This window comes from Penicillium atrosanguineum (assembly GCF_028827265.1).
Source record: "Penicillium atrosanguineum strain IBT 20685 chromosome Unknown utg000003l_segment0_segment0, whole genome shotgun sequence".
Classification (NCBI taxonomy): Eukaryota; Fungi; Ascomycota; class Eurotiomycetes; order Eurotiales; family Aspergillaceae; genus Penicillium; species Penicillium atrosanguineum.
In genome coordinates this window covers 1603883-1616532 of record NW_026623135.1, presented here as the reverse complement: position 1 = coordinate 1616532, position 12650 = coordinate 1603883, and the positions used below count along the sequence as shown (strand labels likewise).

At 45.3% G+C, this 12650-nt stretch overlaps 2 protein-coding genes across 2 annotated transcripts; one reads left to right on the top strand and one right to left on the bottom strand.

The window, feature by feature from the left end:
- Window positions 1-3965: 3965 nt before the first annotated feature.
- On the bottom strand, window positions 3966-5208 carry N7443_004015 (SEC14 family lipid-binding protein; the record flags this gene model as incomplete). Its single annotated transcript, XM_056884071.1, has 4 exons — window positions 3966-4337; window positions 4397-4786; window positions 4842-4983; window positions 5042-5208. 4 exons carry the CDS (start codon window positions 5206-5208, stop codon window positions 3966-3968), a joined length of 1071 nt encoding a protein of 356 aa, XP_056742349.1.
- A 4218-nt stretch (window positions 5209-9426) lies between these two features.
- Window positions 9427-12067, top strand: N7443_004014 (bifunctional terpene synthase/polyprenyl synthetase family protein; the record flags this gene model as incomplete). The annotated part of the gene is made up of 8 exons (XM_056884070.1): window positions 9427-9772; window positions 9824-9858; window positions 9924-10177; window positions 10238-10907; window positions 10956-11110; window positions 11175-11437; window positions 11501-11646; window positions 11747-12067. The coding sequence occupies 8 exons, from the start codon at window positions 9427-9429 to the stop codon at window positions 12065-12067; spliced, it is 2190 nt and encodes a 729-aa protein (XP_056742348.1).
- Between the last annotated feature and the right edge of the window lie 583 nt (window positions 12068-12650).

Sequence of the window (12650 nt, the reverse complement as noted above, 5' to 3'; positions counted from 1 at the left end):
CAGTGTGCCTCATGTTTCTTCTCATTAGCCCAACCAAATCTTGTGGAAGTATCGCCCAGCTTCTCACAACGCTCGTTTCCTGCCTCTAATGCCTTCAGATCGACAAGTCTGCGGTCGACCTTGGTTCAACGTGCTCCCAGTGGAATACCCTGCTTGTAGGGATCCTCGAGAGAACCAAATCTTTCTCGTGGTGAGTTACATGCAGCTTACATGGTCTAAGCTACCGTGTCTATTTGAAACTCTCAACAGGTTCCGCCATTTAGATAGCGTGCCTTATCGGTAGCGTGTCTGACACGTTGCAGTTATGAATGGGCTGCGCGCAACCTGGCGGTTTTGAAGTTGGCGAAGTTGATAAGGAGGAGCTTTGATTACTCGTATATTGCGATGGTGATCACGCTTCGGATGAAATCAGACCTACAAGCCATCCTAGAGCGCCTTCCCAACCTGGACACAAGGTGCATGAAAAGTTTCTATTTTTAGGAACGAACTTACGTCGTTTCTTAAGCGGATTAGCGTGGTTTCGGATACGGGTCGAGAAAGAAAATTGAGTGTCCCGGGGAAAGGTGAACTATTTTCGAATTCTGCTGTAACTAGAGAATAGGGAGCCATTGAAAGCAAATTAGAAGGGAATGGTAAGCCGTGCATAGCCTTCATCATATAACACTCTGTAACCGTAATATTGTAAAAGTGGAATTCCTCACATGCTTCACTTTCTATGCACAGGCAGGATGGTAGAGCGTATTGCAAGATTCTTTGTCTTCAAATATGCTTTGACTATAGGCAACCAAAGCTACCTAGAAAAGATGCTACCTACATAGCCGATTTCCCTTGTCAGTTCTTGGCAATCCGTTTTGTGTTAGTGCTTACCCTTGCCGCTTCCTGATCGGCGAGTCAATCCAAGCAATGAATGAGCAACGCGGTGAGCGGCTAAGTCAATCACGGTGCCTCTACCAATGGGACTGCTCCGGGTATATGGTAGGTTCGTGTATTCTACGAGTCACCTGGGCATTAGCACAGACCGCGGGAGGTACCAAGGACACGGCGCTACATATAAATAAGCCGTGACCCAACTTTCTTGGTTTTATCATCTTTATACATCTACCTACTCTCCAGGTACTTCGGAGTAGATCACATTACACAGGTAATGGCGGAGACTCTAGCCAACTTGAATTCATATGATGGTAGCTGCCATTGCGGACAAGTCACCTACACGGCGCAACTCTCTTCGCCTATAGAAGAGCAGACTCTCAAGACATGCAACTGTACAGATCCACTATCTGAAAGATGGGCAGATGTACGAAACAAAATAGGAGGCCACTGAGTGCTAAAATTCTTTCCCCTGCAGGCTCAATCTGTAGCATCAATGGCTATATCCTGGTTTACACTCAAAAAGAAAATATTATTTTCCATAATAGCAATCATGCTGTTAAGGTTTGAACCATGTCCTCCCGGCCATCTAGTCCTATCGTTCGATTCTTCTCGCAACTGACAACTAGGGTTAGGAGTACCGTTTCGGAACTATGAAATATCCCCACGGCTTTTGTCCCAACTGTGGGACTAGTGTTTATGCTCGAGCCGAAGGAGGAGAATATGACGGTATTGTGGCCGTCAATGTAAGTCTTCGTTATCCTATTGCTTGTGTTTGGTTGGCTTATAGGAGCGCAGGGACGAACCCTGAAGAATGTCGATGTCAGCACATTGAAGATTGAGCAGCACGATGGGAAAAAAATCAATGCAACCTAAGAAGACAGATCGCTCAAAACAAACTTGTATTGTTTTTCGTGATGAAACCATACATAGGTATAGGGTTGTCTAAAGCAAGGACTTCGAGACTACGGATGAAATTGCTTTCCCTGTGGCGCGGCTTAGAAACCTTGGAGCCTTTCCATAGCAGCTAACTAATTCCTGCAAAATCACGTTCAGCGGAGCTCTAAGCGATACCAATAAAAAGTTTCAAAGCATTGTAAAGCTATATGGGAATACGCCTGTGTAGCGTCAAACAGCATTCCCAGCCGGGCCAAGTGCTGTGAAACTTTAATTAGAATAGGGCTTTTTAGCCCAGGGGAAATAGGTAAAGTCATTTTTTCGGCTTTAGGCTTATTTCAGAGCACTCAAAATAGTAGTAAATACTTCAAGCGAGCTTTATCAGCATTCTACTACTGCTACTACTACTACCAAAGCCGCAATATCGAAAAATATTCCCGCGGTATTTATTCAAAGAATCAAGTTGGATTCCAATCAGCTAAGACCTTTCATCAACTTAAGCGATTGCGGTCCCAGTAGCGCTTAGAGTCGCTCCAGGGAACGGCATAATACATGCCTAGGAGAGAAAGTCTGCTCCTATAAGCAAAACGTTCGTTCCTAGAGGCCCTTCGACGGCAATTTTAGGGGTTTGGATACATAGCCTAGAGAGCAGGTCTAGAATCCTGTTGAAGAGCTGCGCCTTTTTGACGAACTAGATATAACTAGCTACCCTGACTAGCTACCCCGTTGAGGGTCTTCACCGTTCCATTATATTTTCTCTTTCCTGGGTGAATACCACTATGAACTCGCCATTACCTCATCCACCAGAAGCCAATACTCGACCCTCCCTCCCCTGAGACAAACCGCCTTTCAGGAGATGCAATGTATATTGGCTGTGAACTTCTGTCGCTGGACTACTCAAAAAGGAACAAAATGTTACAGCTGGGTGGACCTGGGAGACGCAGACGTATTGCCCTCGGGTAGGAAAAGAAATTACTATGAAAACAGACGACCCGCTCATATACTGGCAACAATCACCTTAAACGACAACTGGAGGTTGTTGGCTGCGGAGATCAACTACGTTATTGTAAAAGAGCTAAACCACCACTTGCTCCAAGTCCAACCATTGAAATTCTGCAAAGATCCTCCATCCCCGGCGATGTAGATGCCCGCCATCACATTTGGAGGAGGAGGAGGAGGAGGAGGAGGAGGAGGAAATATTGTCCTGCTAGGAATTTGAAAGAGGAGGCCTTCGAGTCATGTCGTTTGCATTGAGCTTGCAGTATTTCCGACGACGGTACAAGATTAATTGAGAAGCGAGAGATGGGGGAAGGAGCATGAGGTACCATTTGCATCTCAGATTCGTTTGAATTATATCTAACGATTCAGACTCGTGTTTAAATCAAAAAGCCCTTCAAGAGAGAGGTCTGAAAGGCGGCGTACTCGCCATCTTTCCATGTTATTAGAACTAGCGCGTTTCCCATGTTTGTTTGGAAGCTAAGAAAAAAACAAGGTAGAAGTATAAATGATTTTCAAAACTACTGTAGCATTTTCGATTCAAAAGTTACTATTCATTTCGACGCATTATGCATGCAGAAACCGTTGTGGGTCATAGATAAGTTCCTGGTCAGTGATACGGGGACCAAGGACGCGAGCCGGAACGAGACCGAGGTGGATCCGATGTGTCCTGCCTGGGCCCACTGCTTCCTCGACCAATCGGTCGGTTTTGTTTACGAGGTGGTGCAGTATTCGGGCGTCCACTAGATTTAATAGAGAATCCCTTGCGCCTTCAACTCGACTACTCTGGACAGTGTGAGCCATCCATGCGCGGGCCTGTGATCCTGTGATCTGGATATTGAAGTGAGTAAATTTAGCCATACTTCTAGTCCAATTGATGACATCACCAGCTCTGACGAAAATCTGAAATTTTCCAGTTGCTGCTTTCCCATAGTGATGAGATGGATTACCCTAAACCTTGTCTCTATCCTTTCAAAAGTATTCTCTGCCGACCTTTGGTCCCTCAATTGGGTCTGACGTTCCGACGGGATTATCATCACTATGCTAAAACCTGGTGCAAATGGCTTTTCCCTTCCAGACATAATTGTGGTGATCTGGTAATTCTAGGCATTGATTTCATGATATTTTTCATTGCCCGTTTCCTTCAACCCTAGCTCTGTTGTGATCTTCGGCGGCATTCGTTTATAGATGACAATCCATGGAAGCTAATTGTCAACGCGACTCCGTGTCGCAATCAATTCGCTCCTTTGAAACCCTTTCTCGCCGCCAACGGCCAATGCTGCCATGTTACCATCAGCATCTTTAATCCATTTGATAGGACCAGGAGGCAGAGATCGTTCCGGCAGGTCCCAGTTGAAATGGTCGCAAACATGCTCGTCCAGAAGTGGACGCATTCCGTGCTTGAAAAGGAGGCTACCGCCAAAAGCAGTTGGGATGTTAACATCATCAATATACTCTCTGAGGGTAGGCAAAACGTCCGCGCTCATAAGAATTACCACCTTTTCTGCCGTGCGAGGGTCGACCCATGGTTTCAAGTATTTCCAGATTGTGGAGAAATAAGGAGGCGCATTGCATACCTATCCCCTCAAATGTAAGTCTGTGTAAGATAACCAGAAAGTGACCCCTAGTCACTTACAAAGATACGTGTAATAGTCTCTGGGTAGCATGTTGATAAAAGCCAACTGATTTCTTGAGCAAAAAATCTTAAACTCCAACCCAGCTTTAACCCAAGGCTAGATCCATCCACAATACCTATGCAGCTCGTAATGGGGACCAATGGCCTCGGCCTATCCTGCATCACCGAGCAAAGGGGGAAAATGAAACGGATCAAAGTGTCCTGTAACACAGATGCCAGTTGCCACATGTCGGCCTTTGGGGCTTGAGCTTTTCCAGATTGTGAATAGGCCCAGCTGGCGGTTTTGCGTGTCTTGTCCCAGCATGCCAAGTTTTCTTTGTCAAAATGAGCAATATCAAACATGCAGATAGGTAGCCCTTCCTTGTCTCTACGACCTGTCCAATGGGGGTACTATGGTGTCATGTCAGTGGCCTAGCTGCCACCAAGGAAACAAGCGGCTACTCACAAATTGTCGCGATTGCTCATAATCCGCAATCTCGACTAAATCATAGAGTCTAAGGATGTGCTTGTCGTAGCGGAACTGACATGCTTCCTGGAATTGCTTGAGCGCCGCAGCCGGATCGAATTGACGGGCAGTAAGAAATCGTCTGTTGATATCAAATTCAAGAAGAATTCGACGTAGAAGCAGCATAACGAGTCACATACAAGAGAGTTGGCGGATCCGATAATCCATCGCGTAGGTCTTGATTTTCAAGGCCCTCTAGCCGGACCAAATTATCGCTCTCCGCACATAATTGGGCAAAGGATGCGAAGGAGGCCTTATTTTCAGGAGTAAGTAGAGCGAGGACATTCGATGAATTGTTCAAGGCCATTATATGGCAAATTTATCTTTGTAATTTGGATTTACAAAATGTTTGAGACAATCCCACAGTTAAGAGAGGGCTCAGGAGATAAGATACCTGGAGAGGGAGCTTCCGCACGATTATAAAATGCAATATGACATTCACTTATGCAAGCTGACGCATGCCGTTGGGTCTAACTCCGCGCGTCAATGTTCCGAAACAGGTAATGCATTCTAAGCTTCATAAAACTCAAGGCAAATCGAATTCAATAAGGACTCCCTGGCATACTCAAGCTGCAAAATTGGGAGACACCTTGTTCCGCATTAGAAGCGCTATACCAACCCTTCACATATCGGGAAATGGCCAAGGCCTAGTAGCACGATGATCAGTAGGCTTGTTGGATGTATCGCGTGGGCAGCCGTGTAAGTATGCCGGAAAGCAAGGACAATTTCCCCTGTACATGTGAGGTATTTTAAATGCAGCAACATGAGTGAAGCCTGTTTGGCCAAACATGTGGGGTACGAGCGTCAAGACAAACTATTTCCTCTATTCTAGGACGGACATGGGCCTATGGAAATTCCAACAATCTTGGAACCCACATGGATATGCGCCTTCATGATGTTAACTTGCTTCAGCACCTTCACCGTCTCGGTCCTTGTTACTCGCAGTCGCCACCGTCAATCTTCCAATACATAGGTATTGTGTTTCACTTAGCCGCCGCAATGCTGATCTCCCGCTCATAATCAGTGACAATTTTTCCTCGCTTCCTTTGCTCTTGTGCATCTAGTGTGTGGGCCACTTTCTGTTGAATTGCACCCACTTGTTTGAGTTTTGACCAACTTCTTTACCCGAACCACCTCTTTTACTTTATACCTTAATGCTGATTATCAAAAGTTTTGTCCCTATCCAATTTTTACCTGTTGCCTGGAATTTTCACGTAAAATTTCACTGGTGGAAGCCTTGTAAGCCTTGTGGGTCTGATGGTCGGTTCTGCCACACGAATTATCGCATCTGCAGGCGGGCGAAACTACTGCATGGTTGCCTTAAGCACTAATTAGGCCTCGGCGTTCACGTCTTCTCTCAAATTATTCAGAAGTGTCTTTCATAGTCTATATTTATATCTCTCACATAGCTTAATATCATGACACATAAATCTGTCACTGCACTCAGGTAGTGTTCTTTACCGTAGTAGAACAGAACTTTCTAATAGGCAACCGCCTCAAGATTTTAGAGGAAACAGACGAGTTATACCTCCGATGATAGCGTTGGACGGTCCTGTTTGTAGGAGGTTCTCAGCTATAATCTAGAACATTGCACAGATATGAGTGCGTGCGCGCACTCCGAATAAGATGCCGGGTTACTAGATTAGGTTGGCGTATACTTAGCCCGGTGGTTGGAGCACCAATTTTGATGGTATTGTCCTGTCATCCTAGTACGCAGTGTTCATGCATTGGAATTAGACCTACAGCTAGATTCCCGTCTCTGGACCCACATAGCTCCTCAATAATATCTACCTTGCACGTGCTGTAAGAGGTGGTTGGTTACATCGGCTCTAGCCACATTTAAATTAGACTTTGGGTCACGAGCCGAACCGTGGCACACCCGGCGCTCGGAACGGGCCATTGGCTCTTTCCCTACACAGTACCTGTGTCTCAATTTTTTTAGATCTACTGCTAACAACTTGACAAGGAGTAGTCCATTTCGCTCTCAGATCTGACATACAACAGCAGGATAATTATTTTCATACACACCATGAATATCCTCCAAGCCAATCTTTGCCCTAGTCAACAACACTTATCATTAGAGTCCCCCGAAGAATAAAGAAGGTCGAAAGTACGCTCAATACGCCCAGTCCAGCACAATCTGGCCCTGAGAAGGGTGGAACCAGGATGGGAGTGGGTATCGCCGAAGCCTTGGCGTACGAAATCTTGGTCATCCTTGTGTTATCTTAACCTTCGCAATCAGGATTTCCGAAACTGGACAGGAGCAGTCGCATATCCTCCCCATGGGTCTTTTGGCAGGGTTATACCCAATTTGCGTGTGATTAACCAATGGAACGGTGTCTCTTCAACCCAAAACGGATGCTTTGGGCCTTAGAACATGGGTTAGATCCTACCTGGGTGCGTAAGCCTGCATTAAAAGTATCAATAGACACCAGACCATGATGTCATAATGGGAGTTTTCAGCTGCCCAGGCACATTAAATTATTGGCCCTTCAATTTTCGCCGGAGTGGGACAGCTGGCCAGTATTTGAGGGACATGTGTCAAGCTCAAACATCGGTGTAGGAAATGGCCCTGCTCGAGCTGGATATAGAAGGTGGAGCAGTGAGGGCCCATGCAGTTTCTGGTCTCTAAATGACAAAAGAACAAGTGGTCTTGGACATTTACATCGAAGTCAAATCTTTCTCTCTATCCCCATAATTCGGAGCCGGAAAAACACTGGCAGCTTAGACTGGCAAATGCGATCTCGGGTATCGTGGATATTCGACATCAGGGGCAGTAAATATACGTGCCTTCCGCAACTCGATCACCGGTTACTTCAATTCTCTGTGTATGCTCATTTCTTATTGTTGGAAAGCAATTTCAAACGCAGCTGTGCTAACAAAAGGGGCGAACTCTTGATTTATTCAAGAATTCAAGAAAGTCCTCCAACATTTCGTAAGAATGCAATGGATAGGTCTCTTATAATTAAGATCAGTTGGTGGTAGAAACGCAATGGTATGGCAAGGAGTACTCTAAGTAGCTGGATAGGATGCTGGGCATGGTCTGACACCAATAAATTCACGTACTCATGTGCACTGTTTAGATTCTTGAAAGTGATGTAGCTGATGCTCGTCGACCAGATCCCCTGAGAAAAAGATTCACTCTGCTGGACTTCCTCATAAAAGTGAACAGAACGTCGGTATTTTGAAGGTGGCGAAAGTGGAGAAGTACTCGCCTATGTTGAGCATCAGTTTATAGTTTAAGAGAGACACGAGATATTTACTTACTTTGGTACGGGACAATGCGTGTACATGGCACAAATCTTTGAACATAAAAGGACGTCGGCGGGCAGACCAATTAGCATATTCCTCCCATATGTTTGCTTCCGTTTTGAGTGATGACTTCGGCATTTTCTGTGACTGTGCATAACAAGCATCACAGGATTTCGCGATCGCTACTTCCATTGGTGACATCCAAGGCCCAAAAAGCCAGGTAGTATCACTATCCTTATCCCTGGTACGTGTTAGCGGCATGATCTTTCGAGTTCGCAATAAGGCTCTGAGCCTTCGAGTCAATATACCATTGAATTGATTGTGATGGCAAAGTTTGTAAATGTTGCGTCTGTTTGGCCCATGATCTCCAAAGAGCATTCTCAAGTCGGTAAAAATACTTCCAGTTCCTTCTTTTGCTGGAGATGTATCGCCTTGTAGCCCATATTTCTTCCAGTTTCCATTCATGCGAGAGATAATCGACGTTATAACGGGGGTAGTTTTCGATTACAACATCATCACTGATAGATAGATTCATGTTGAGGTCGGCGTAATTCACGGAATAAATGAGCCGACATGCAGAAAAAAATGATGCAAAATATCACAATGTCACTCTTAAAAACGTGAAACAGTGGAAAAAGGTGTTAGCATATGTGTCGCGACGACATAACATCAAAACCGAAAACATGTCCCTCGAGGAGTTGGTCTTATACGAGATCTAATATAGGCCCATATTGAATTTCCATCCTTCACATCTCTAGGAAACATCAACAGAATCATAGCAATGCTTTATGATCCACTACGCCGCTCCGCTTCAGAACTACGCCACTCCGCTGCAGTTCTCGCAAATCCTGGTTTGACAATGTGGATCCAAGATTAGGTATCACAGCCCGTGCGCGTCTGACACCCCTGTAGTGGGGTCTACTTAATGACGCAAGTTGCTATCAGTTCATGCTTCTTGAACTAACACCACACCGCTGCAGTATCCGTTAATCTAGGCTTGAGGATGTCGATCCGGGAATAGATATCACAATTCTCGCGCAGGTCGCTGTATTGGAGTCATTTTCATGACGCAAGTATTCATTAGTTCATGCTCTATGATCCTCCAAGGCACACCGCTACAGGAGCCATGAATCAAGTTTGAGGATGTGGATCTGAGAGGAGTGAGGCGGGGAAGTGTTTTCCTCCACTGTACACTTAAGAAATGATATTTCCCGTAGCTTCCAATCATCACAACTCTTTCTCTACTACCATATCTCATCGACTCTCATACATGATGTCACACGGCAATCAAGTGTCTCAAAAGCATTTTGTACCAGGTTCCATTCCTGTACCACCGGAGAAGTATGAAGGAGAGGAGTACTTCTGCAAATTCACCCCCCGCATCCACCGCGATGCTCACCTTGCAGATTCAGGATGTTGGCAGTGCCAGCTAGATCTCTTGGGCTCACAAGGAGATGTTCATGCAAAAGCGGTCCGGAGCGGGAGCAATAAGAGCTATGCTGTTGGCTGCATAAACCCCACCGTTGGCAATTTTACAGCCTTGTGCGCAAGTGAAGCGATCCCTGACCGTCTGGCTCTAATTTCGTATATCGTTGAGTATGCTTACGTGCATGACGATGGTAAGATTGGACACACCCAAAGCGCCGACGTGGACTAAATGAATATGGCAGTCATTGAATACGCCGAAAAGAAAACCGAGTCGCAGGTTAGCATTGACTGTTCATGTATCGAGGATCCTCGTTGTATATTCTAATTGTCTACGCTTTGCAGCTTTGGGAAGCGAATAATCAATTAATGGAAGGTTTGAACGACAATGGAGATACACGACTATCTACGAGAAATAATGTGAGAAGGCAGCTACAGGCCAAAATGGCCACAGAGCTATTGGAGATCGATAAAGAACAAGGGAAAGAGATCCTGCGTCTCTGGAAGGAGATGTCAAGTGTCTTTGTGGGAATCAGAGATCTTGAGTTCAAAAGATTGGACGATTATCTCCCATCGCGCGCCATTGATGCAGGATGCCCGTAAGATACCATGATTGATGAAACATTGCGAAAATAATTCTCAGTTAACTGTTCATACAGATGGACCATGAGCCTGTTGTGCTTTTCTATGGACTTTTATCTCACAAAAGAAGAGATCCAATATACTGCAGCTCTCACAAGGGCTGCATACGATGCTTGGGTTCTGGTCAATGACTATTTTTCTTGGGAAAAAGAATATCAAAACTACGAGGCCAACGGAAGCATCGGCCAAATTGCCAGTGCCGTCTACCTCTTTATGAAGTGGCACAACATCGATCCAGTCACAGCAAAGAAGATGCTCCGGAGTGAGATTATAGCTCGCGAGGAAAAGCTTAGCAAGCTTAAGTCTGAATACCTGGCTCGTGGAAACATGACGGACAGGATCCTTAAGTGGATCGAATTGTTGGTTCTTGTGACAGCTGGAAACTTTGCTTGGAGTATGACCACAGCGCGCTACCACGCTGAAGCTGAAGATGCCTATCCCGGTCTGCGGGCTGCAAATCAGAACAAGCATTCTCTTCCCTCTTTTGACAGCTTTAGCGCACCAATCACACCCCGTACGATAGCGGTCAATGGAGAAAAATCTCTGAACTCGAATGCGCGAGAATTTCCGGATAATTCAGAATCCAGCAAGAGTGATGATGCTAGCAGTCCACCAACAAGTTGCGATTCATCCAAGTGGAATGAGGAAGGAAATGATATTCTTTCCACTCTATCGGCATATGAAGGGGTAAGCACAAAAAGTTCTGATCCTGAAAATATACTTATCAAAAACTAGATTGCTTTGGAGCCTTATGTCTACATCAAATCGCTGCCATCAAAGGGAGTTAGGAGTGCAGCAATTGACGGTCTTGATGTCTGGTATCAAGTTCCGGAGATATCACTCAAGAAAATCCAAGAAATAACGGATCTGCTTCATAGTTCCTCACTGATGTGTGACTTGCTCTACTTTTCTCAATCTGTTGACATGTTGACATACTAACCTGTTACTATCTAGGGTCGATGATATACAGGACAACTCAGCCTTGAGACGCGGTTCTCCTGCTACACATACTGTCTTTGGGATAAGCCAGACAATCAACTCTGCCAACCTTCTACTGATGAAGGCCTTAAAGGCTGCGACAGCGTTGTCTGCAACTGCTGTTTCCATTTTCACAGAAAGTCTCATAGAAGGCCATATCGGCCAGGGAATGGATCTATATTGGACAAACCAGACGAAAATTCCAACCAGGGAGGAGTATTTCACTATGGTTGACGGTAGTATGTTTAATCCATTACCCTACCTCACTAACCATTTCAATGCTCATCAAAATCGCATTCCAGAAACAGGTGGCTTGTTTGTTCTAATAGCCGAGCTGATGCGCTCTGAGGCAACCGTGAATAAAACTCTCGACGTGAAGCTACTTATGAAGGCCGTTGGCCGCTTCTTCCAGGCGCGTGACGACTACAAAAATCTCCAAGATGCAGATGTAAGCTGATACCCTTCTGTTCCGTCTTTTTTCTCTTTCCATCCCGTATCATTCCACAGATCTTTCTGGGGTCAACATCGCTGAACAGACTATGTGGCAGTATATGGAGAAGAAGGGTTTCGCAGATGACCTTAGCGAAGGCAAGATCTCTCTCCCACTCCTCTACGCCCTGAAAGCGAAAACACCCCAGCGCCTCCGATTACTCAATATCCTGCAGCAACGAAAGGCTGGTAACTGCCTATCTCCTGAGCTACGGAAGCTGGCATTGGACGATATTGTAGCCGCTGGTGGACTAGAGTATACCAAAAACGTCATAATTGATTTACAAGAGAAAGTAAGCATGTTGTTGGCGCAATTTGAAGATCAGGCAGGGGGAAGGAACTGGATCATCAGATTGATGAAGAAGCGGTTGGAATTTTGAAGCTAAGGACATTCTGTTGAAAATGGGCTGGATCATGCAATGAGGATGTAAAACTAGCACTACAAAGCTCCAGGCTATGGAAAAACCACACAGAGGTTCACCCTAAAATAGTCACCTATCTCATTTATTCTTATTACGCCCGACCTCAGAGACAAGCACGGATGCGAAGCAAGCATTCATCTAGTCTCTTAGTCGGACAATACACGGCCTATCGAGAGAAGCAAGCAAAGGCCTACTCAGCGCCACAAAGCTATTGTGTATCGCCTCCCTTCCCGGCCGACACTTATTACGCGTAGAGTACGGAGGCTACTTCTACACTAGACTAATTAGCGCTAAAGTAGTACAGTAATCAGTAGGGCGGACGCACGTAGTGTATCTGTCGGAACGAATACAGCAGTCGGATATAACAGATTATCCTATTGCAATCATCTCTCATAGAATCAAAAATCCCTAAATTGGAAAATTTTAGAGGACTGGGAGCACTTCTTTTCGGAATCATCCAAAAATATCTGATTTACTATGTCCACAACTTTATATGACAGGCACAAATGAATAAGCTCTCATTCTCCGAAAAATACTCTGC